General features: G+C 36.9%; 1 protein-coding gene across 1 annotated transcript in view; it reads left to right on the top strand.

Moving 5' to 3' along the window:
• The window catches only part of KCNH7 (potassium voltage-gated channel subfamily H member 7), a 244,636-nt gene that overhangs the window by 149,758 nt on the left and 67,713 nt on the right, over positions 1-27,165 (top strand). The window contains exons 4-6 of the mRNA XM_026094388.2: positions 88-120; positions 7,829-8,257; positions 17,354-17,568. Coding sequence (XP_025950173.2) covers positions 88-120; positions 7,829-8,257; positions 17,354-17,568 — 677 coding nt within the window. The remainder of the gene's footprint in view (positions 1-87; positions 121-7,828; positions 8,258-17,353; positions 17,569-27,165) is intronic.

The following is a 27,165-nucleotide window of genomic DNA, read 5'->3' as shown; positions in this document are numbered from 1 at the left end:
TCTTTTCTTAACAGTCTCTGTTTATTTTCTGAATCTGTTTCTTTTTAAGCTAAAGCTTTTTGTAAATCTAGTTTAATTGTATTTCAGATGGTAACAACCTTTCGAGTGGCTCTTCTTCAGGTAAAACTTTCTTCTAAATTCTATCTACTAAAGCCCTTCTCTTGCTTTACTCTGTTTCTATTATTTCAAGATCTCATTTCCTTTTATATAATTCTAGAAGAGTGCAAGCCAAAATATGGTTCTTTCTCCCACTCTCTGAATACCCATTCTACAAAACTATAGATATAACAGCTAAACTATTAAATTTAGAATAATTATACAAGATATAAAATCCAAATGTAGTGATACTTTTCAGCTTATTATTGCTAAAAGTTCTTGTATGCAGAGCCTAAAAAATCTCTATCAATATATGAGACAAAACACATTGCGGAATTTGATATTGATATATAAATTAGCTGTTGAAACATAAAGAGAACTTCTTCAGGTTTCCTATCATCTCAAACAAAAACAATATTATCTATTCTATAAAGTCTGGCAATGAAGATGGTGAGATGAGCGTTTCTTGAGAACTTGATTTAATAGATGGAATGAATTTTTTCCTACAGCTACCAGGACAAACACCATATTTTCAGCAAGACAGCAAAGTATTGTGACAGCTGAATAATTCTTTCAATATAATACATATTGTGATGCTTGTTATTTAGTTTCATTGCAGATATTCCCTTTTTTCTTCTTTTCCATACTTCTGATTATGTCAAAAGACGAAAAATGTAAGGACTAAAATCTCTGAGAGGACGAAAAATTCTTCTTTTCCATATGTTTTTTCACAAAAAACTAACACCTATAAGTTTAATATAATGAATAAAATCTAATATAATGACATCTGGATCAACAAATAGAAAGAAAACCAGACAGCTAAATGTACAAGTTTACATTAACGTCAAAGGATATCAACACACTGTCTTTCAAGGAGGACCCTAAGAACACTGTTCAGGCCAGATTCACTGATCAACCAAATGCAGCATAGCTCTATATGTAGCCAGAGACTTCATTCCTCTCCTTCCCCAGCTTACCAGTCCTGTTTTCACAGCCTCCTCAGAGGCCTACATGTAGACAGGATGATCTGGAATCATATTATTCTCTTAATCATTCTCACTACCACTTTTTAGTAGCAGCATAGCCTAAAGACATAAATGTGCTCTTCCCATCACAGAGATAGAATAACATTTTCACTTATAAGGGAACCTATTGATAATAACCAACTACAAAAAAAATACAAATTCAACTTTAAATTTTAGAGAAAACTAAAAGAAAAATAACCAAAGTGTCAGAATTAAAGTAGACCACATCAGATGATAAAAAAGTGTACAGGTAGTATCTGAGAATTATAAATTTAAGCTTCTAAAGTAAATAATTGGAGATGCATTTCTCCTGTCTGAGAAGAAAGAAACACAGATCATGAAGATTATTTAATAAGCAGAGAAAGAAAATGATCCAGTTACATATGCTTCTCAACATTTGGGGGAAAAGAACTGGAGGGAAAAAAAAGCATAATTGGTTCTTGCTGTAATTGGTTCTCTATTCTGTGGCCTGCTGAGCCGAGACAGAAAATAAGGCAGCATCACATGCCGCAGCATTTGTATGCAGTGCATTCAAGTATCTGTTGCTATTTTAGACTGTCAATATTTAGGTATTCCATTTCTTAAAAGCAATTGTTTCCTTTGGCCTGTTGCACGAGCTGTTAGATATTTCCAAGACTTTGAGTAGAAATTCAATAATTGGCTACATCTGCATTTCTGATAAGCTAGATCATGAAAATTCCTTGACAGCAGACAAATATCAGAAAATCTTTCAAAGACCTAACTTGCGCTCCTCTTGCAAAAGTAGTTTTCTCCATTGTTTGGGGAAGGTTCAGAACAAAAGTATTGTTGAATCAGCCCACAGTCTGGAGGATAGTCATAATCAACTTACCTACCAACCCATTATTTTAATGTTTGTTTATTTTGAAACCCTGAAAGGTCTAAATATGCTTCGCATTTTTGCAAGCACCAAGAATCTTGAAAACTGTTGTAGTGAACAAATCCAGCTGTGATCAGGCATTATAGATAACATTCTTTGTCAAAGAAATCCTATCTCTCTGTTTAGAATAGACCCAACTTTGAGGATATGTTGGCTGTATTCCTTACTCTTACTTAGCAAAAAACTAACATTTTTTCCATGTTAGTGCCAGATCAGTCATCCTCTATGATAAATTTATCATGTAATTTATCATGATTTGGTTTTCTTCAACACTGTACCGCAGTTACCAGGCTGTGCCTGGACATGGGCATCAAGTTATGCATGATACCAGGAACAAGTTTTGACAGTTCCCACACCTCACTTAATTTATCTCGTGCAAACTTTTGGTGTATTTGAGTTCTTTTGATTTGATTTCTAAACGTAGAAGAGAGTCTAATAGACTCAATCTAATAAATCCAGCTAGAGAACCTGAGACCACCTAACACTTCTTTTCCCTTTGATTTATTCAAATCATTATTTGTCTGCAACAGCATGAAAATAACAGTGCTACTAAAGGTACCACATTCAGGAGCCATCACAGCCTCCCAGCTGATATCTCAGGGCTCCTCTTCTGCAATGCTCAGGGGAATCTGAGAACTGAAACTAGGACTCCCATGTGTATCGACAGGAACTAAACAGACTGTGGGATAATGCATAGCATTCACCCTAGTGCCTTAAGACATTGTAGTGAAAGTAAGGATTTTTCAGTCCTAGGCATTTTTCTGACTTTGCTACTGTGTCTGGTAAGCAAGCATTTTCACCACTAGAAGTTTGAGGAGTAGCTTCACTGTGACAAGGCAATATCCACACCAAATATCATCTCCCTTCATGGTTTCAGAGTGCTTCCTTAGAACAAATCAGGGAATTTCTTGCCTCTCAAATAAATGGGGTTACAAAGGAAGTTCTTGTTCAGATATGTTTTTGCTGGAATACCCCATTTCCAAAATGAAATTTGTATTTATGGGGCAGTGAATTTCCAACCATAGATAGAATTGGTAATAAGGTCTTTTTGGAACCAATTTTGCCTTTTGTATTTGACAACATTCTATATGATGGTGCTTAGCTTTTTAAAATTGAATTCTTCTATTCCTGTTAATGTTTCCAATTTTGGCACTTTTATGGAAAAGCAAGGCTATTAATTTTTCAGATCATGATACTGTTGTAAATAAAGTATATAAAAATTATTAAACAAAATGTTTTGTTTTTATCAATTTAAAACCTTTATTTCACTTCTAATTCTTTAACGTAAAATAATGAAAATTTTAAAAACAAAGCAATTTTGAAGGGTAGCTTTTTCCCTAATCTTGAGAACAATTAAAAAAACCTCAAAAATCTTTGGGCAGAAAGAGGATATTCCAGCTAGCCCGAGGCATAAAAGAACATGCAAACATTATAGTTGAATTTATCAAGCTCATCTCACCTCTTTAGCAACATGAAAACAGATGTTTTCTAGATCTTTTTGTGCATTTCTATTCAGTGCCATTCTTAAGGCCTGAGGCTATAGATATTTTACATATTCTATCTAGGGCCACAGAGATCTCTGCCTCTCTAAGGACTTCAGCTTCCTGGCAAAAAAAAACAATTCACGACAACCTATGACTATAAAAATTCTATTTTGAAAATATCAGAGGAACTTAAATATTTTAGGCTCCATGAATTCTAAATATTTTCTCATAAGATCTCCTGAAATATGAGACAGGATTTAAAAAAGGCTTTCAGAAAGTAAGAAAAGTTTATTTGAATTTGGGACCTAGGAGATAACTACATCTGCCACCCGTTTAGATGAGTCCTCTGTTATGTGCAGTGTAAGTATTTTTGGGCTCAGATCTACAATTTAGAAACTCTAAAGGTTAGCTGAGATGGCACAGAGAATAAATACAACAATCAGCAGATTAAGTCATTTGCGAATTAGTTATTCAGTGAAGCAAGGTTTGAAAGGGGAAGGTGGAATGTAAGCCTGCAATTGTGACTCAGAAAATCAACTGCTTCCCTGAATTGCTCTTTGCATGCCACAATTATACACATCTCTGACTCAGCATTAAGAAGAACCTAGCAATCTAGTCTGTAAGTTCAATAAAATATAAGGATTTAAATGTAGTATTATCTGTATATTCATATAAAATTAAATAATAGCTAGTTACATCTCAAAAAAGTTTTAGTATTATAAGCTAAGATCAGCGTGTTCTGACATCATACCTACATAAAGCAGGGGCTTCCACTTTCAAACATATTTTACCCCAGGAAAGTTTCCACTGGCCCTTCTAGTCTATATTGGGACATCTGGCCTAGGGCCATGAATTTTATTTCACGCCAAATTGTATTACTGAGCCAAGCAAGAAAGTGTGATGTAAATTAGATAAATTTTGAATGGGCCTCCTGATAGCTTTAGCTGCAATACTGCAGAATAGTGTTGAATGTCCAACATATCAAATGGCTCATTATCTATACAGTGAAGAAGAATCACAATACTCCTCCATTAAAGAATATTCAAGTTAAAAAGCAGGAAATAGGAATTTTAACTTTGAGAGCATTTCTTTCAAAAAGCAAAAAGATAAATTTAAGTTTTCTATTTCATCCCTGAAATTCTTAGCAAGAAGCAAAATTCTCGCTGTGTATTCTTTCCAGCTGAACTACAGTTAGACAGCTAAATCAGTAATGCAGTACAACATGGTCATATTAACTTAGTGGAGCAGAAAAGACCATCTGCACCACCATGAATATGACTAAAATAGAGTGCCAGCAAAAAGTCTTTAACAGTGTCTAATGCCAGAAAACCTTATGAATGGTGTTTTAAAGGAGTGCAATGTAATTGATGAAAAAAGAATTATAGTAATTGTTTGACCTTTGATGCAATAAGCGTATAAAAATGATTTACAAACTGCTTTAACACTCAATTTCATGTACATTTAAAATTAATGAAATGATTTTTATGTACTTCACTAATTTCAACCATGAGCAATTTGTCCAAGTATATCTACATAATAAGTTAGAAGTAATATGCATGATCCCAAGGTACAGTCTATTGAAGATCACTGAGTATACTAAAAATTGGCATCTCTAGCTGCTAACAGTTGTGGCTCTGGTTTTGTATAATAGAAAGTTCTGTGTCTACTGTACCGTTGTGGCGTATATGCATTAGACTAATAGATTCAGTGCATTTGGACTTTTACATTTGGAATTTAACAAGCTTTTCACAAGGTCCCTCACCAAAATTGTCAAGGAATAAGAAGGGAGATTATTACCTAGATTCACATTTTAAAGTAAGGAAAAAATGGGTAGGGCCAGATTTCTCAATACTGAGATGTTATCAGTAGAGTCTCACAGGGTCTTTTTTTGACATATTTTCAATTATTTGGAGGGAAAAAAGGTGCAAATAGTTAGGTGAGAAAGTTTGCTGATGATGAAATTATTCAGAACGTGATATGAGATTCATAGAAATATCCTATAAAACAGAATGGCTGAGTGATAAAATAGCAAGTGAAAATTCTTACAGACATAACGATAGTCTGAACTATCTGTTACCAGTCAAGAAAGAGATCTCTCAGCTGTTGTGCAAATTTCTTAAATTAGCACATGCTAGCAAGATAACTCAAAAAGGCAAACCTGATATTAGCAATTATAAGGAAAGGGTCTGAGATCAAAACAAAAAAGTCATTATGTCACTGCACAAATCCCTGACGCTGGGATTAGTTTAGGCCACTGTCAAAAATGATTATATTAGAAATGAAAAGGAACCGAGAAGAGTGAGAAGGATGATCAGAAGTATGCAATACTTTTCATATGGTATATAGTTACACTAGCATTCTTCACCTTGGAAAAGAGATGAACAAAGAGGGATATTATAGAAGTATGCAAAATTATAAATGTCATTGAGAACAAAAGGGAGCAATTATTCACTGTTTCTCATACTATAGGAACTAGAATGCACCCAATAAGTTATCAGGCAATAAGTTTACAGCAAATGGGAAATGCTTTTTCACGAAGCTATACATAAGTTACGGAACTGTTTGCTATAAGGTGATTTACAGACCAAAGTACAACTGGGTTTCAAAAACAGTCAAACAAATTCATGGAAGGAAGGTCCACCAAAAATTATTAAGCTCATGGTTTGAATACAATCTCTGACTCAGAAAGCTTCTGAACTGCAGACTGACAGAAACTGAGTGAATGATTTTGGGAGAAATATCACTCTGTAGTGGTTCTTCAGCTCCTTTTCCATGTATCCACTACTGGAAAACATCAGAGGTCCAACAATGTGCAAGATGGACTCATGGTGTGATCTAGCATAGCAACCTTAGTTCTTACATAGGTTTTCCTTTAGGAAGACTAAGGCACCCTCATTTTCAATCATTTAGAATACAAAATAAATTCAATACTGACTATAAAGCACATTTTATACATTTATACATTTATAAAGCACTTTGCATAGACATCAATGAAAGACTACTTTAAAACATCTCAATATACTGTCCCATGATCAAAGCATGAGACAATAAATTTCAATGCTAAATATTAATGAACATTAGCTAGCTACAAACACTGATAATTAAAACTGACGGAATAAAATAAAATCTTATCCCAAATGTAATTTCTTCCCCCAGTAAGAAGGAAAAACAAGACACTTCATGCTGTCCTCTGAGAAATCACTGTTGCTATTGATTGACTGTGCAAAATGCTCATGTAGCAAAGTGGTAAGTGACAAGGAGGTATTAGATGAGACAAACTCTTTCTGCTATGATAGCTGATCTTTTCTATTATTTTGATTATTTTACTTGGCAGGGATAGCATTTCTTTTTCTAAGCTGTTCACTGTGTTTTCTGTGCATTGGAAGCACTGGTGCTTCCATCTGTGAGTTGTACTATACAACACTTCAAATATTTGCTGCCTGGGTTTGTTTATTTTAGGTGGAAGACAGTTCTTCCCCTATATTTTCTTTATTTATACCATATTTTATACTTTTTCTCTAAGCTGCTGATATTTATCATTATACAAAGTTGCTCATTTTCTGACACATTCTGAATAGCCTGCCCTACCACTCAGTGCTGAGCCCAATTAAGCCCACACTCACATAAATGCATGAAAGATAATCACATTGTACAGGTGCAACTGAGGGTGGAGACCCTGTTTCTGTCTTTTTTCCCCCAGTTTTTTTTTTAAACACATTCAAAATAAGTGTCTCATTTCAATGTAAAATGAATGTTGGAATACATCACAGCGAAAGTGATACACAACTTCAGTTTTCTTTCCTGAACGATTAAGACTCATACATTCCTGTTTAATTTGTAATCCACAAATCAATTCCACTGAAGCAGCAGCAGGATGTCTTTAAGCACATGGAGTTCCACTGATAAAAAAATCTACAAATACCTGCTTAAGGGTATAGTTACCAAACAAAGTAGTCCTGCACGTTCTATCACTCTTTTATAGATGCATAATTTTAAAACCAGAAAGACCACTCGATTAGATAATCTTATCTCCTTTAAAACACAGGCTATAGAATCCAGGCTGTTAGTCCTTTCTGAGCTCAATTACTCATGTTTAACTGAAGCACAAAATCCTCCAACAACACGACTACAAGAAACTTACAGGTATATAACAGTTCCACAGTTGCACATTCCATTGCTAAATGGTGTAATTTATTAGGCATAGGTCAATTCACTTATTTATAGCCATTTTTATGCAGTCTGCATGTGGAAAAAAGCAAATATTTTTATGACAAGGAACTAATTTATAGACTAATAATAAACTAACGTACTTTTTTTTTTTTTAGGCAAACTTTTTGGGTTCAAGTTACCTGGATTGAGGCTCTTAACATACAGAAAGCAGTCCTTACCACAGGAAGACCCTGATGCCGTGATAGTAGATTCATCTAAGCACAGCGATGACTCAGTGGCTATGAAGCACTTTAAATCACCTACAAAAGAAAGTGTTAGCCCTTCAGAAGTGGATGACACAAAAGCACTGATTCAACCCAGCAAATGTTCTCCTTTGGTTAATATATCAGGACCTCTTGACCATTCATCACCTAAACAGCAATGGGACAGACTTTATCCCGACAGGATACAGACAAGCAATCCACTAACCCATTCCAGATCAAAGGAAAGCATTTGTAGTATACGGAGAGCATCTTCAGTACACGATATAGAAGGCTTTAACATCCATCCCAAGAACATTTTTAGGGACCGTCATGCAAGCGAAGGTATGGTGGAAAGTCAGTCTGTATTCATTGATGTACTAAGAAAGGGATTCTTGCACATTTTCATAGAAATTATCATCACTCAGTAAGTAAAACTAAATATAATCAGCTATATATTTATATATATTATATATAAAATAAAATCAGCATTCAAAAATCATACTAAAAATATCAAATATGCCAGGCTTACTCATTCTAAATACTGCTTTCCATGGCTAGGCAGTCCACTGGAATCATGGGACAGCACCTAGACTACCATCTGCCTTCTTTAGAGGGGTATAGCAAAATTGGACCCAATATCTGTAAAGCTAATATTAGGATTCAGGGGGAAAAAATCAGCTGATCAAGTTAAAATTTTGTGCACAGTTCTGTCCCCATACTCAAATATATTATGATACTAGTTTTGATTGTATGAAATCCTATTTCAGAGATTGTTCAGTTTGCTTTTCTTAAACCTATGATGTGCATATTGTATATCCACCATCTCAACATGGAGACATGCTTTTTCTCTCATGCTGGGGAAAATCTCCCAAACAACTCCAATGAAATGCTTGGTGATGTGTTAGTCTAAGATTCATGTAAGTGGGATTTTCTCTTTAAATTAGTATATTCTTGCAACCAGCAAAATTTATGAAGAAGTTTGCTCTGTCTTCTTATTCTACTCTCTCTCCTAATTACCTGAATTCGTGGAGTGTCATCTGCAATTTCTCCTTGTAGGAGAGAGGGAGCTTGAGAAACTTTGGAGAAAGAGCTTGAGCAAACAGAGGTTTGGAAACCCTGTGAATGGAGAGGCACCTTTGAAACTGACTTTCCTGGAAAAGTGACAGACATATGTCTTTGCAGCTATTGATGGTCTAATGATTTGAATCATACAATTTTTATTCAAACCAGATGGCATGTAATGTATGTGGAAAATTTTAAGAACTCAAACACATATTGTCATGCAAGACTGTGCACAGATTCATAAATTATCATGAAAACACATTTTCAGTCTCAGTAATTCCCTCTTTTTCTCCTATTCATTGACCCCAGATGCCAAATTCCTTTAAGTTCCCCTGCCTTTTGGGAGGTACACAGCAAGGCATCTCTGCTTCTGTATATCCCCTAAAATACAAGACATCTCAATGCTCCTCTGTCATCCAGATTAACTCCTAGATTAGCAGAAATGATTCCTTCCAGTTACTCTTCCTGTATTAAAGCCAGTCAGACAGCTATAAATTCTCATACACTGATGGACAGGCATCAGTTACCTGTACATTGCAAGAGTGTATAATTAACCTTTGTAGAATTAACCTATTCAGAAGTTCTTTCCAACTAAAAGATGTCCATTCAATTCGGTGAGGGCTCTGTACATAAAATGATTTCAGGCTTAAGTTCTGAATAAACAGTAAATAAGTTTTGCACACTCCACAAGAAAGAGATCGTTATTTTTCTCCCGCCCCAGCCCCTACAAAAAAAATTGCATACACCCCTTAACTGTTGGCCGTGGAAAGCAAGTGTTATGAGAACATATTCTTGTTTGTCCTCTGTAAATGATGTAAAGTAATGCGATAGCAACACAGTTTAACTCAAATAATGGAATGTGAACCTCCTTCTGAAAAATTATTGAAATATATTTTGAGCTGAAAAAATTCTGCAGACCTATCCTGCTTCATTAGTTAATGAGTACTGAAAACAGATTGTAATGACAAATGTTTCTGCAAACTTTTTTTTTTAAATGTGTAGATCACTTTCAAAGAGTACAAATATACTCTCTTTGCCATATTTACTCTATGAGTTTGAATGCATGTCATTTTCTAAAAGAGAAAGATTGACAGTCTGGCTGATTGTGTGTTATTTTCCACAGTCCAGAAGAACTAAATCAACTGATTCCATTGTATAGATGGTCATGTTCCCATATTCTCTAAAGAAAGGTTGGCAATAATACTGTAATGCAATAACATTTTAAGTAGTAGTAAAGTTGTATTAATTTCATCTATTTTAGCAGTGTTTCCTTGGATTTAAAAATGGGAATTTTGAGCAGGATGTGGCCAATGTAATAAGTGCATTTTAGGAATGATTTTTCCTAAGTTTTATTTATATAGGTGTATCTATATATAACCCTGCAAAGGATGTGTTTGTAGGGTTTTCATTGAAATGCTTTGGTGAATGCTTCTTTTCACATTGTTGTTGCATATGGACTCTGATTTTTTCAGCTCAAATAATCTGAAAGTTCCATTAAATCCATTTTAAACCATACCATTTTGCTATATTTCATAATAACATTCAAACCAAGATTTCAAGATTGGGATCTAGAGCCTAAAACCTCCGAAGTTCAGTCATGTCTGAGTTTTGGGATCATTACGTAAAGGTTATATGGTTTTAACTTCCCCAGACACTTAATTGAACTTTCAAACAAAACGCATTTAAGGATAACTATTTTGGCACTTTCTATTTTCAAAACTTATTCTGATTAAAGCACTTCCCAACTGGTTATTAATTATACAAAGAAAATGTGTAAAATTAAGCTGATTATTACATTTCTTTGGTTATGATGGTACGAAGTTTGTGCAGGAACAGCCATATAATTTAATAATGGGTGCACAGAGGAACAAAAATTTCTAACTATATTTCACAGGATAACGTCTTTCCAGTGTCAAATATTACAGAAAAAAAATTACTAGGATAAGTAAATAATTAATTTGAATTTCTACTCCTTCTCAAATGATCTAATCATTTATATGGTAAATAGATAAAATATTGTCACACTGATTCCACTTTGCATAAGCTAAAAAACGCTAGAGAATCTGGCCCTAAGTTTAGGTCGTGCATAGGCATACTAAACATGTACAGCAGAACGGAGGATGACTCTCAGAACTGCATTAGAATTAGTAACATCCTTGATGCCATCTGCTTCAGAACTTATTAGAATTTGGCACCTTATGCTGAAAGTATGTTTAAATTTAGCTAATAAGTCCTGCCTGCCTTACTCAACAGTGAGCCATAAAGCCCTGTTGTTGCTACAGAATTACCCATGCAATTTAGACAACCAAGATTCAACCAAATCATCTGTTTTGGACACTCACAGATTTCGACAGAAACTGTAGATACTGTAGTGGAGAATGTAACACCTTAATTTAACTACAGTCCCAATGAGCCAAATTCTCTGGCCTTTAATGTTGCAAAATTTACAGCCCAAGGACAGCATAAGGTTTAATATGTTTCCCATTCCCTTTTTACTTTGCTTATTGATCCTAACAATGCTGATTTTTTTTCCAACTCCACTGAAAAGAAATACATTATTCCAACTGAAAATGCAATGCAGGATTCAGATTTGATTTTTTTTCCACCTCTCCCACTTCAAATAATAGTAATTGAATCATCTGACCTGAATTCTAATAGAACAAGAGAATAGCATTATTTAGCTTGATACTCACTACACTAATCCAGCCAGCGTCAAATGTGTTTTTCTAGAAGACAAGGCTATTGAGAATATAAATGATTTTATATGCTACATTAATTTATATGCCCTAGTTGCCTATCACTGTGTACTTTAAAATTGCCACAGCTATACCTAGTGTTAATTATATGCTGAAAGGTATTGCACTAAAAATGACAGTTTAGGATTTTTAAGTTCATTTGAGTTTAATTCATTGAATTCCCTCCTAAATTTTTTTGATTTGACAGCAAAGGGGGCAGGGCGGGAACTGCGTGCAGCCACCACCCCCCAAAACCAAACCGAGCACTTTCCACCCCAAACACCAGCAGCAGCAATCCTGATTTCACAGGCTAGTGTAGGTTCACAGCCACACTTAGGGAATGTTATTTTCTTCAGGGAGTGCCCTCAGTGACATCTCTGCAATCTTCTCAAAATCGGCAGGCTTCGAGTCTAACTCGGCCTGCAAAATCCTCGTTCCTGCTAGGAGAGCATGAAAGCAGAAGGCAGCAGGCTGCGATGCCCCAGCCAGGCCTGCGCCCCTGAGGTGCCACCGGCTGCCGCTGAGGAAACCTGACATCGCTGCCTTTCCCAGGTCCCCTTCACCAGCAGGGGCCATGGCTCCTCTCTCGAGAGCTTCTCCCTTGCTGACGGTGCCGCAGGGCCAGCCCGGCAAAGCCAGCCGCCCCATGAGGACGGAGGGCCTGGGGCACAGGCCTCCTGCCCCTCAGGGGAGAACAACCCTGACTGAGTCTCAGCCCCGGCTCCACTGACCTGTGGGCAGGGGCCTGTTAGCCTGCAGCGGCAGGGCAAAAAGGAAAGGCAGCCCCCGGCCCCGCTTCCTCGCCACTTCCACGTGCCCCATGGCCACAGCCCCGGAGCAGCCTCACAGGCTGCCTCGGAACCATCCGAGCCTGAGGGGAAGGTGGTGGCGGGGGTCAGTGCTGCGCCCCCACAAATAGCCGTGGTGTCTATCCAAAAAAGAAAAAAAGAAAAAAAAATAGTTTCTCTTTTAAGGGGGTTGATGCCAAGAAAGGCTTCAGGGCTTGGTGTGCCTGCGCAGAGAGACGCTTCCCTGCTACCTCGTGTGAAGGCACCTCAGAGCTGAGGAGGGGTATCTAAGACAATCTTCGTCTTCAGCGTTTCCCTAGCACTTACACGGATAAGGGACTGTTGCAGCACGCTGCCTTGGTAAAATCAGCTCTGGGAAACCTAGATCTTCCTGCGAGTCCCTAGGAAGCGTGTTGCCTCCGCACGGCTGCGCTAGGCTGCCCGCACGGCGTGGCGCCCCCGAGGCCGCCATGTTCAGCCTGGCCGCCATACGCAGCACCACGCACCCAAATCCAGCAACAGGCGCTCGCTTAATTAAAGGTGACTAATTAGCACTTCAGGGGTTAATACTTTTGACTTCAAACACAGTACTGGAATAAACATATGCGAAATCTGGACTTGCTGAGAAAGTATTTTGGCATTTTGCTGATCACGCAAGTTAGCTAGAGCCAAAACGAGTATTTTTTACACCACCTGATGATCTACTCCAAACAGTTTTATAGATTATTTCTTAATTGTCAAACTGACGTTCATCTCGATTAGAAACCTACATTGTATAATCAAGGCGGTGCAAAAATATTTTAATTCCAACCACACACATTTCGAAGCAACAGTTTCTGCTTTTTCTGATGTAGATTTTAGTTTCTTTTTTCTCTCTTTTTCTTCACTCTTATTATGCCGAAAACCAGACAATGGTCGCAATGCCAAAGGTAACGTATACATGTAGAATGTACCATCCAGTGTTTCAGCTGCCACACTTTTTGGCATGTTAATTTGCCTGCTGTATGAAATGTTCCAATGCAACATTCTCATGCTGACCTCACTAGGGCCAGGAACATTCCGGAATTTATAAGTGTTGGATTTGTTGGACACTTAATATCTCCCTTAACTTTTGTCTCAAAGCACTAACTAATGATCCCTGGAAAAAGTGAAGGAATAGTTAAACAGTCAAGTAACTTAAGTATCTGATAACTAAAAAAAAAAAGTGAGAGAGAAAGCTATTTACTCAATGCTGTTGTCTTTAAGCAGGCAAAACTTCTGTTGATGCTACCAGGAGTTTCACCTGTGAAAGGCTGTATAATTGGGCTATTAATAAACAATCCATTGTTATGAAGTGTTTACTTTTCAGTTAACTATCTCAAAAATAAAATAATGGGTAACCAGGAGCCACGTGGAAGTATCTTCACTTATTCCTCTTTTGTCTCCTTAAAACTAGTTTCACGTTCCTGGATGGCAGGGGGTATGGTTTCAAGCTTCCTGTAGTATTAAAATGTGTATGCATGAACTTCATTGCCAATTTCATGTTTAAATAATTTTTGGAGCAGCTACAAAGCTATTTGTATTCACCAGCACAATGATGGCAAAAGAAAACTGAGCTATGTCTTTTATAAGCAATTTGAACATAATTGTTAAGTCACTTCATTTCTAGAAAAGTTATTTTAAAACATGTTCAGTTTAACTGCAGTATTTGTAGCTATGTTTGAAAACTGGTTTGTGACTTCATGCATGATGCAAAAAGTGTGTGTACCTGGTAAAGTCTTCTCTATGAACTGCATGCAGTGCATGAGCTAGATTCTGTAAAGCAATTCATGGACTATGAAATCATTGCATTTGCTTCATGTGTATGTTAGCAAAACCTTGAGGAAAAAAAAACAAGTCTTTGTCTCATAAAACAGCTTTTATAAATACATTTACTGCTGGTGAAGATGATGGTTTGACAGCTCAGGAGAGTGAAATCTTTTCCTAATACATTGTATAAGCAGGGACAATGGAATCCTACCATGAAAATGGTGAGATCAAACTTAACCCGAAAGAATCTGCTTTGTAGGGCAGGCAAAAGCATGTCATTCTCCCTGCTTATTCAGTTCTCAGCCTTTCTGATGAAACTGTCAATCAGGGTGCCAATTAGTGTCAACTGTGATTTGTTATGGGCCTCTTTTTCTGCTTCCTGCTATGAGAATACAGGAAAAGTCCACTAGCTGTCAAGTAGCAGCTCAAATGTTGTCAGCCTGGGCTGTACTTAAGCTAGCAATGTCTTTTAATGAATTATCATTATCAATGAGATACATATATGCCTTTCACCACTTTAACCAAAAGAAGGGGGGGGGGGAAGATTTATTCTCATGTGCAATTAACTTAAATCTGATACCACATACTAGGACATGAATATTAGGCAGGGAAGAACTCACTATAATAAATCCATTTCTTACAGAGAGTTAGTTCACTTAGGAATAGAACCAGTAAAAGCCTTAAATCCCATAAAACAAAATTTCAGTGCAATTTCAGCATCCATAGCTAACGTTACTAATTCCATCTAATCATAGATTTGCCTAAGCTCCCTTAGAGCTCTCTTACCTTAGAGTTCCCTAGGTATCAAGAATCTTGTTTATCTGAGAAACAGCTCCAACTACGTATCTCACTCACGTGTAAGCCTACTCAATGTCCAAAAGCCATGAATTGCTACAACTGTGTAGGGAAATATAGCTGAAAAAAATGCACTCTGACCATGCCTAGCACAAACCAGCAAGATCAGTCACCTCACTAATTGTAATTGCAACCCCATTTTCTTTTAAAGATCACCTTCCAATAGATTACTCATGTAGATGATGGGAAAGGTGGCTCAGGTCCTAGTTTGGCCAAAAGGTTTTCAAGCACAATATCCCTCATTCCTTGATAGTGTCCTCTGTACCATGCTTTCTAGTATTCCACATGGGAGAAGGATACTGCTTTCTCCCTTTTTCCAGTGAAGCTGTTCTACAAAGAATAGTCTAGATTGATTAGCCTAAGAAGGAAGAGAAAGCCTCAGTCTGTAGGCTGGTGGTAATGTCATTTACACACAATTTTTCTTTATCTTATATCAAGTGATCTTTGGACAAAATACAGTAAGAGTCTTGAAAGCAGAACCATTGGACTGGCCTTTCCCCAGGCAACACCCTAACTACTAGTCTACAGAATCATGCCCTCCCTTGTGATCTTGAATTTCTTTCTGCACAGTGGCACAGTTTGGAACACAGTAGTGGAGGGTTTCTTTCCCCAGCCCAAATTAACCTCTAATTAGTGTGAACTCAGAGGGTGGAAAGCATATGTAAAAATCCTGTTAAACTACAAAAGGAAATGAAAAGCCTGCTTCTTCAGCAAGCATTCTCGGCCACACGCAAGAGAGTCGCAGCCCTCAGCTACAGCATTTTACAAGGACAAATGAGTCCTTCTCAGTTGTGAAAAGATAAAACATAGGTACTGACCTGCACAAACAGCTCTGGGCACTGAATCCCAAATAATGTCCCTGGGGGTCAAGTTATAGAATTTGGCACTGAGTCACTATTCAGCATTTCCAGGCAGCTAACTCCAGGCAGCTGGTTGCTTTGGATTTCATTTGTTCACACATTGCAGATCCAGGTCTTCCCCTGATGACTCTGAAACTTACCCATAGGCCTAATCTGGTCCCACTGGCTGTTTCTGAGCCATAGGGCTAATTCTTTTTTCCCTCCGAGGAAAAAAAAAATACAGGGTAGAGGAAAAACATCACATACTTGCCCCATAATTAGTGCAATTAGGGAATTAGGATGCACCAAAGTTCTCATGTGGATCTGAGAAATACCACTAGATCACACACTTTAGACAGAATGTTACCGACCGCTAGATCAGGAATTTGTCCTAAATCTGTTACTGGATTTAGGTCTTGCAGTCTAAACACCTTTACAGGTCTCTTTTACAATATTATTCTCAAAAGCAACTATTCCTTACTATGAATTTGGGGGGGGGGGAGGGGGGCTTCTGGGACAACTTTATAATGACAGTACAAATAACTCTGGACAATATTGAAAAGAATAATTTATAACTGATATGCACTTCATGAAGTATATGAAGTCTGTATTGTTTATCTATCATGGCTCATTAAAGTATTACAACTTGCTTACGTGTATATTAAATATTCCACTGATATTCTACATTCAAGTGTTCCTATTGTTTTCAGTATTTTGTTGATAATGACAATTAACGCAACACATTTTGTGAATTTGTGATACTTCAAAATTAAAATTAAATGTGCTTGCCTTTTGGGAGAATGTTTAACACAGGTTAATATTTACATTGATTAAATATGGAGTTAAATATGGAGGATAATTATGAAATTAACTTTACTCCATTTTTGAATTTACCAAAAGCCATTTTTTGAATTAGGTATCCTATAAACATAAGCAACATTATAGATACGATAATAGAGCCTTCCCTCTACAATAGGACAGTCCAGACATTCTAATATAATATTCTGTCCTACTTCTGCATTTATAAACAGAATGAGAGTATAGTATTTCTACCCATCCAAAATTGTGATGGAGCATGCATGGGTATGTGAAAGCAATTAAGGATGGATGCATCATGTACTTTGCAATCCTGTGACTTTATAAACAATGTTGTAGGTTTTATGTAGAGGAAATTTTGTATTTACATCCAATAGTAAATTTGATATTCATTAGCAGTAGAATTATTTTTAAAATATAGACAATTTTTACTATTAACAAGTAATATAGTTAAAAATAATTTTAAGTACATTTCTAACATATCTCACTTAAACAGTAATGATAACTTATTTCTCTGTATTTGTCAAATACTAAATATGCATTCTGATTTTTTAGGGCCTTTTAATCATATCAAGTCAAGTCTGTTGGGATCCACATCGGATTCAAATCTCAACAAATACAGTACAATCAACAAAATTCCTCAACTCACCCTGAACTTTTCTGATATCAAAAGTGAAAAAAAATCTTCATCTCCTCCTTCTTCAGAGAAAACAATTATTGCACCTAAGGTGAAAGACCGAACGCACAATGTAACAGAGAAGGTTACCCAGGTAAGGTAGTATCTATTATCTGAATTACATTTTAGTTTTATGAACCTGTTTATCAATGTATATGATAGATTCCTACCTTTTTCATGAATGATTTGGATATTTCCAAGACAATTTGAATTATTAGGGTTTGAGCTGTTATTTACTTTACCTCCGGTTCAGTTGTACGTGAGGTGGTAACAATATTAGATGATACTAGTTGACTTCTGCTAAAATATGTATTATATTCCAAAGAGAACTAAACAACTAAAACTTTTTAGCAATGTACTTTGCAATACAAAAAAGCTGGCCCAATATAAGTCTATTAACTTCAGTGATTACTGTCAGTCATAAATGTTATTTATTGTGTATGAAATTTCATTTGTTTTTTCCTTTTCTTAGTTTTGTGAATTGCTGATTAGTGCAAGGCACAATATGATAACAAATGATAGGTGACTGTGCCACTGGTATGGGCATAATAATTACGTCTTGTAATTTCTGCTCCAGTTCTTTGTCTTTTCATAGTGCACTTTCCTGTGGGTTCCTTTCGCCTATGGGTACATCAAAGGGCTGTCAAAAAGAGAAGTGGATACTTCTGGACTGGATGTATGATAGCTTCTGTCATCGTTGGGAATGAGTCACGTAAACAAACCAAAAATGAAAACAATTCAAAATAGGGCTCGTTTTGACAGACAGCTACTATAGACCGGTAAAGCTTGTGCTTGAAATCTGGATGGTGAAATATAAGTTACCCTTGTCCAGTGGGAAACATGTACAATATTTTTAAAGTCTAGCAAATTGAAATATAAACACAATCAGTTGAATTGTGCCATTTCTACCTCTGCTTCTTGTGCAGAGTGGCAGAATGCATTAGCCCAATATAGGCCTGGAAAGATTTTGCTCTCTAAGTCATAGTCTTTCTAGAACAGAGATTCCTCATCCCAGTGTGCTAACTGGCCCATGCAGAGAAAGGGATAGTTTATGATCCCCACAGGGAACGTAGGAGAAACAGGGAGGTTTTTTATGCTCATTTCTCCTCACCAGTCTGTAAGCATAAGGGCTAGTATGCACACAATTTCCTCTGTGTGTAAGCAGTATACATACTGTTTACGTATACGCACTATGTATTTTATGCATAAGAATATTTAGGAAAGTGTAATGTGAGAATACAGCAAGAGCTATTCTTGTGAATGTGTAAGTATCTGACATGGAAGTTCATTGTGTTGTGAATGGCTGTTCTGGAGTTAATAAAAATCAACAACCTACAGAAAAAGACAGACAGTGAAGAGTACAAAATGTCCAGTTGTTACAGTTCAAAGGTGCAAAGGTCTTCATCATAAAGTAGTATGCTATTCAATGTTTTCTGCATTTTAGTTTGTCACTTCACTTTCTTAGATGCCTGATACACAGAGGATGCTATAGGCATACTGCCACTCATTTCTACCTAGTGGTTTGCAGCAGTGAGTTTTCATTTTTTAAGCAATGAAGAGAATCTGATGGATATTTGACTTTTTTCCTTGCTTACTTCAGAAATCAGACGAATTATAATGTTACAAAGGTAGTTAATGGCTTTAAGGAACACATCAGCTATAAACTGTTGACAATTGATGGATACAGCTTTTCTTCAGATGCTTCCCGGAAGGGTTCCTGGGACAACCAAATACAACTGTGTGTTATAAAAGCTAATTTCACAGGCTCACATTGCATGAATAGCCCAGGCCTGCTAACATCCTCTGATATGCCTAGTGAATAGAGCCCTCTGAGGATGTAAATGAAAGATCCAAATCAGTTTTAAGTGTGAGCTAAGCAGCAAGCTTTGTCAAACCTCATCAGCTTCATCAAGCCTGGAATAATTCTGAACACACATAAAAGTTTGATTCCAAGTACACTGGGAATTTTAAAGTATGAATAATGTATCCTGTTGTATGTCTTCAGAGTAGCTGTAGCAGTTAGGCAAAAGATTTAAAGTTTATATATATGATTGTATGCCTAAATTTCAACTGAGTTTTTAAAGGCCTGATCCTAAGAGGTTTTAAGCAAATTGCTGAAGACTGTAGACAGACATCCTGTTCATGATTCAGCAAGTGGTTAAAGATTCTGTCAGTACACCTCTGCAAGATGATTTTGCCTGAGGCCGTTTAAGGAACACTTCCACAAATCCTTTTGCCAATAGAATGAGGTAAATAGTTATCTCTAGCACTGGTCAGGTAGCAAACAGCTAGAGGAGCAAGTAAAATGGTGAGGATTAGCATCTTTCTTCAACCTAAGCCAGATCTAGTGCCCACTGAAGGCAATAAAGGTTTTCAGCTAAATTCATTATCAATCTCATATTTGTGCTGTAATGACGTATGGATGTTACCAAGCCCATGCTACCAATATGCAACATGCTGCTTTTTTTTTTTTTAAGAAATAGCAGTCTTTGTCCCAAAGAACTTTTATAGTCTCAGTAAGCGGAGGGTCAGCCCCTAAATGTCTATCCACTGACAGACTGAAGGAGGTGAGAAATGCTTTGTATTAGGATGCAGATAGAGATTCCATAAGAAAAATCTTGCTGAGAATAGCTTTTCACTTACTGCTGACCTGCCTTCTGTAGACCAGATTGCTGCTTCTCAACACTGCTACTATGCCAGAGTTTCCATGCTCCTGCTCCTTTTGACAGATATATAAACAATGTATTGTACACCCTCCTAGAGAAATAGAGATAAAAGTTGTATCAGTTCTATCTTGAGACAAGTTAGTGCCTAAAAAGTAATTGGATTTTTATCTTTCATATATTTTGTCTTTGATAGCTAACTTGAATCTGCAACCATTGTACTTTCTTCCCTGGTCAGTTGTGAAAGATTTAATCTCTTCTGGATCCATTTTGATATGCTTTAAATTATTCAGAGTAGTTATACATGGAAATCCTTTCCACAGATAATATGGCAAAAAGTCAAGTTATATTAAAAAGACTGATTTTTATAAGTTATGTAAGCATAAGTCAAGCTTGATTGGTTTTCCAAAATTCTGACGGGCCAATTAGTGCCAAAGTGCCCAGTTCCTGTCTACTAATGATTGTTTATGGGCAAAAAGAATAATCTACATTTATTCCCCAGACAACTTAGATGTTATGAAAGGCCCAACAGAAGTGGTTCAGATCAGCTGAACCTTCTAGGAACATTGCTGCTAACTAAATTTAAAATTAAATTTGAAATTCTCTGTAAAATCTTTACACTTCATAAAACACTTCCAATTTAATTTGACATTGGTTCATGTCTTTTTCTAGAACTATCTAAACCAACACACAGAGTACAATCCACATAGCAAACTTTGATAATATATCATTCATCATAATGAGAAAGAATTACCCACAGCTGTTTTCTTTATCCCCTTTTGTTTTCAATTACCAATGTTTTCACTTATCACTGCAGCCTAAACTGTAGGATTAGCTACAAGGAGAAATTCCTAGTAGGCATAAATAGATGTCAGTGCTGAAACCTACTGCACCTATATGCATCTGTCAAAGGTTTAGTTAGCTAGTTATTTGTGAATTAGATTAGAAATAAACATTTAGAAGATGGAAGTGGCTAGAAGTTTTTATCCCATTTATGTTTCTAATTTCCAGTGACTGCAATATGTTTTATGAGAGCTGGCACTTTGAAGGTTCCACTACATGTCTGTCTGCATCTTTAAAAGCTAAATCTTTTAGGAAAACTTGTCATAAGCCCCTTTCCATGCTGTATCCACAGAAGCTCTAAAGCAGTGGAGAGGTGTTTTTGGAATGTCTGAACACAGCATTGAAAACAGAATGGCAGAAACATCACAGAAGATAACTAGGATATGCTCATGCTGGCACAGTCCTCTGATACATATGTCTGGGTGAGAAGGCATCAAAAATGTACAGAGGGGAATATGACCTATTTAAGCTACAGGACAATATCAGTGATACAGCAAATGAGTATACAATGGCTATGCTACATTTAAAGGTTACCTTTAATCAGAGTAGTGACATTCTGAAACAGTCTTCCAGTGAAGGCAGTTAGGTCAGGAATCTCAGATGCCTTTAGACAGACCCTGAGAAATGTAGTAAATAGATAGATACCATGATGTACTTTTCTGGAATTGCAGCACTTGATGACATGGAAGGCCGCTTCCAGTCACATATGGCACTATTCAAACATCTGTTCCTTCCTTTCTTTGTGATCCCCACTGTGCATCTGTCCTTTCCTCAGCTTTGCTGAGAAATTACTTCCTGCTCTATAGCCTGACATTTCCACTACTGTGGCGTCTCTTAGTGTCTAACTCAAAATCTAGAGACATGGACTCTGGTATGCACCACACCAAAGTATCACTGATCCTCGGAGTTGGATCGGTACAGTGTGGATTCTCTCCAATGAATCAGTAATAGCACACCAAGTATCAGCATCACAGACTATAAGAATGAGTTCTTCCCAGAAATATCTAGGCAAGACAGAGGTAACAATTGCGTTACTTCTATCATATCCACAAGCTGGAGAAGATATTCGAGTAGTTAAGACAGTGAGAAAAGGACAGGATGACACATAGCTACCCCCACAAGGTAGAAGAAGAACAGAATGAGTTGTGTGAAATAAAATACAAACTTATTTTTAAAGGACAGCAAGATGGCAAAAACAGTAAAAGGAGACTTGCAATGTAATACAAACAAGGAAGAAAACTAGTACAACAGAAAAAAAAAAACTAAGTAAGTAGTAAACAAATGAAAAGCAGGACTGGGGACATGAGAAGAGCAAACAGTATTTTGTAATTAAAATATGTGGCATAGAAAGCAAATCTTACCACACAGAGTTTACAGACTGAATTTACACATAGATACAGGAGCCATGGCCAATCTGTTTAGAAGATAAGATACACTTTCAGAAAGCATTTAAAGCAGAGAGAGATGTTTTAGCAAGCAAGATCTTAGTGGAATAAATTAGGAGTGGATAGGAAAATTAAGATATAGAAAAGAATTTCAGAAGGAAGAGAAGATGGTGGAACAGTGATTGGTAGTTTAAGTGAAAATCATGAACTTTGAAATCCAGGCAGAAAAAATGGAATTTCGCAGTGGAAATTCAAAAAAAAAATTCAGCATCTTTTAAGTAACACAAATAAATGAATCTGCCCGTGGAATACAGAGAAGCATGTCCTGACCACAGCTTTTGTTGGATGCCTCTGTCTGCAAAACATTGATATTTGCTGGTTTGAATAGCCAGTAATTTGCCAGATAGCCCTTTCTGAAAAATTGGCACTGTCATATCCCAACATAGATATTTGTCCCTAGAATTAAAGTTGCATTCCTGTTCTGCTTTACTATAAGGGTTTTTTTTTAATCTTTTGCATTATAATTTCTGAAGGTGCTAAACTAGACTCTCTCGTAGAAGAGTCTCCAGGTTTTTTTCCATGATTCATCTTTTTAACCATTTATTCGAGGTGCAGTTCAATTTCTGCACTTTTTGCACTGACAGGTTCAGATGGGGCCTTGATACTGGTTGTTAGAAAGTTTTCCCAGAGAAACAAAAAGTAGATTTTTATCGAAAAAAGCAGCAGGGCAAAAATTTGACATCTGTCCCTTAACATTTTTGATGAATTTATAAAGGGGGCTACTAGCCTTAAAATTATGGCCTGTAGCAGCAGCACAACAGTTAGCAATTTTGTCATTTTTTTGAATCTTGTTTTATTACATGTCCAGGTCACACTAATGTGTAGCTACAAAGCTGTGAAATTTATTGTGAACAGAATAAGGGCTGAGTGAAGATTACAGTAGTCTGTATCTATGGTTACGTTCAAAGAAAAGAGAGAATTCCTTCATACCCATAGACTGACACTGATACCAAACAATGACTGACGCAGTTAATAAACACGTAAATTGCTCATCCCTTGTGCTCCTTTAGCAAAACTAGTCTGTGGTCCCTCGTTAATGCTTAGAGATTATTGGTCATCCTGAAATTCATCTGTCTATTCAAAGGTGGCGTGTGGTTAGAGGGCCCAGCATGCATCCATTGTTTATGTTCTGTCACAATAGCTGAGTTACAGGAGGGCAAAACTCTATGACCTTTAAACCTTTAGTAAATAATACTTTTCAAAACAGTTCCACCATCCCCCTACCTTTAGGAAATATATATATCCTAACATGTACATGGCTGATCACATGATAATATGTTCCCTAACTGGATACATGGTTGATTGGAAGATTTATGATTTGCTTTTCCAGACATGCTGAACACCCACAGCGCTTCTGAAAGTCAAATGCTGAGTGTACAGCAGGCCATGTATGAAGTGATAGACCTTGTAGCTCCATGGCATGTTTTTGTAATCTGGGCAGACTCTGTTCTGTCAGCCCCAAAAGATTAAGAAGTAAGTAACAATATCCCCCAAGACCAGTCTCAGCTGTTGATATAAAAAGTACCATTATATGATCATGAGTTCAAACTGACCTTCAGGTTTTCAGGCTAAAAAAGACTGTTTAGCATCATCTAGGACAGAGAGGGGCAATACAAGACCTAAAAATAAATCAAATTATTGAGCTATACATTTTCAGCACTCTGATTCAGCTGACACACTGCACCATTTACAACACCTTGCAATAACTCACATGCAAATGACATTTCAAGGCTGTTGATTTTGGAACATGAGCTGACATAAACCAGAAAATCCTGAATTGAGGGAAAAAACAATTTTGATACGTCTTCCAATTACACAGAAAGGTATACATAGAATGATGAAATTGGGGGTAAGCAGAGCTAGCATTTCACTAGTTACTGTATGGAATGGTAATTTATTTGTTTCTGCTTGTGCAAGAATGTTCTTGTTTCTATCACTTGCTGTTCCTATTTGCAATGATCAGTTGACATGGTTTATACAGGAAGTTTCCCTTTGTATACAATCGTACTTAGCAACCTTATGCAAAAAGCTTTGTCTTCTGTTGTAATTATATAATGAGGTTTCATAATTACTATATATGTCATTATAGAAATAGTACAAATGTGTGTAATTACATTATCATTTAGAGGGTGTGACATCTGTGTGTGAAAAGAAGAATGGTGATGGAAAAAAATAATAAAAATACCCCAGTTTCAATGTAGTCATTTACACCTGTGCAAAGATGCCACCAAACCTGGAGAGCAGGCTCCTTTGCACTAGAGCAAGCATCTATACAAAGTGCATGGAAATAGAAAATAAGACCCACTGGTTTTGATCGATTTCAGAAAAATATAGCATTTTCATTTGAATTATTTGCCATTGCATAAAGTAACAAAATGGCTGATCTAGTTATAGATTCAGAGCAACAGTGAATGATAAAATATTCTCTGAAGGCGATTGTTCCCAGTAGCACATCTTCTCCTTGTGGCAGCTGAATGGTCTAAGACTTCTGAACTGCTGCAATGTTTTGAGACAATTTCACAACATATGGTGGAAATGGAGCAGTTGGAAAACCCAGCTGCTTCAAAGCATGTAACCTGGTTGCATCTTTAATCAGTCCATGTCCTTCCCCCAAGATCTACTCTTCTGATAAATGGATTGTCTGGTCTTGCTGAGTATCTAGTATCCTCTATGAATTATGATTTCAAGTAATCAATTCTCGTATGGTTATTTTGTTGTTACTGACGTCAGCTCAGTGGGTTGTTCCGTGATGCTAACATGGAATGGACTATGTGATTTTTATAATATTGCATTCTTTCTCAAAGCAACATTCTTGTCTTGGTGCTAATATAGGGGACAAATAAGCAGACACAGCCTTTCAGACTGCATTGTAGATGGTTTTGAAAATGACTGATTTGATGAATAGGTTGAGGATGTAAGCATTTTTGTCCTACAAAGTAAGTGAAAGTGATCAAAAACAAAGTGTAGGCAGCATTTAGGTAACTCTAAACCCCAAAAACTCCCACTTCATCGTGGATTGACCTTAGAAGTTACTGAATATGGTGAGTTAGTCAAACCCAAGAATTTTGGCACCCACCAGAACTGTCCCAACATGAACTGCAAGAAGTCAAGCCCCTACCTATGTCCCACTGAGATCCAGAGAGTTGGTAGAATCCTCTGCTCCACTTCATGTGTGTGGCCTGAAATAACACCTTTGACATAATGCAGTTAAAGCTGCCTTAGACCAGCCACCAAAGGAGTCACAGTCCACCTTTTACATAACTGTAGAACCATACAAAAATGTTGGTTGGAAGGGACCTCTAGAGGTCTTCTAGCCCAACCTCCTACTCAGAACAGCACTGACTTCAAAGTTAGATCAGAGTCAGGGAGTTACCATGTTAGCTCAGGAAGCAGGTTCCATGTTTAGATCAGCATAAGCCTATATTTTCCAGGAGAAAGTCACCCAGCGATAGATAGCAATAGAAACTGGTACGGAGAAAGGAGCAGAGAAGAGGACAGAAAGCTGTGGATCACATGGACCAGAAAGAGCTGGCACCTCAGAAGGAACGCTGGTGGTGTGGCTAATGTTTAGAGTACTCACTCAGAAGGGGGAAGTACCAGGTTGTAGTCCCAAAGTATTTTGCCTGTTACTTATCTTACATAAATGAACATCTGTAGAAAAAAATGAAAAAACATGGACTAACGGTCAGGATTCCCTGCCCCATTGTGCAAGTGTCCTAACCCTTAAAGAAAATTTCACAGTGCACTTTCCATGAAGTCTGGATTCTGAACTCCATTCTAGTGCTAAATAGGCACCTCAAATGTAAGCATTGTAGCACCGATGTTGCATCTAGACACCAAACACCATAACCTGGGCAGACAATATTTAGCACTTGAGTTTCCCTGTTAGTGTGATACTAGCTAATACAAAAACCAAAAAACTGGTAGATAATTTAAAAGATAACTTTTTAAAGGAAATGGTTAAGTTCCCTTATACTTCTGGGGAGAAAAATTGATAAAGAAGCTAAATGTGAAAGCAAAATGTTCCAGCAACTTGCAGATAGAAAGAAGATTAACTGGTGATAATTTTAAGAGTTATCGTCTACTACCAGGTAGGAACCAGGTGGTCTTAGGCATATAAAGGAGCAACAGCAACAATGTTATTTTTCTTCTGGCTTGGGCAGGAGGTGGGAGAAATGGGTGTGCGTTTGCTGGTGTTGCCAGCTAAAAAAAAAAATTCCTGTTGGGGTTTGTTAGAGTTTAGGTTTTCTTTTTTCATAGGATCTGAAGCAGTAAGAAAAAGCAGAGACCGTTAAACCCAGTCAGCACAGTATGTTATTTGATGCATTCTGAATGCCCTCAAAATTAATACGCCAAATGAGGTCATTCTTCTCATCTATTATCAGTAATGTGTCAGAACTTGGATAATGCTTTCAGCTTATAACTGGTAGCAGGATCAATAGCGTGGGGACCCAGAATTCCAGTTCAGAGACAATGTTTTTCAAAAGAAGGGAGGGAGGAGGGAGAACATTCTTTAAAATTATGTTGAAATATCAATAGGAGCACAGCAGGGGAAAAATCAGGAACCAGCTATATGAATCAAAAATCAAAGGGTCATTGAATCCCAGATATTATGTTCATGAAATAGTATGCTAATTAATGTTCTAACACATAGTTACAAAGCATTTATTGAGCTTTATGGATGGTATAGGTGATGCCGAGCATAAAACTAATGAGCAGGATACAATAAAAATCTCTAGA

The sequence above is a fragment of the Dromaius novaehollandiae genome, chromosome 7 (genome assembly GCF_036370855.1).
Source record: "Dromaius novaehollandiae isolate bDroNov1 chromosome 7, bDroNov1.hap1, whole genome shotgun sequence".
Taxonomy (NCBI): domain Eukaryota; kingdom Metazoa; phylum Chordata; class Aves; order Casuariiformes; family Dromaiidae; genus Dromaius; species Dromaius novaehollandiae.
Note: the sequence above shows the minus strand (reverse complement) of the source record. Positions and strands in the feature narration are given on the sequence as shown.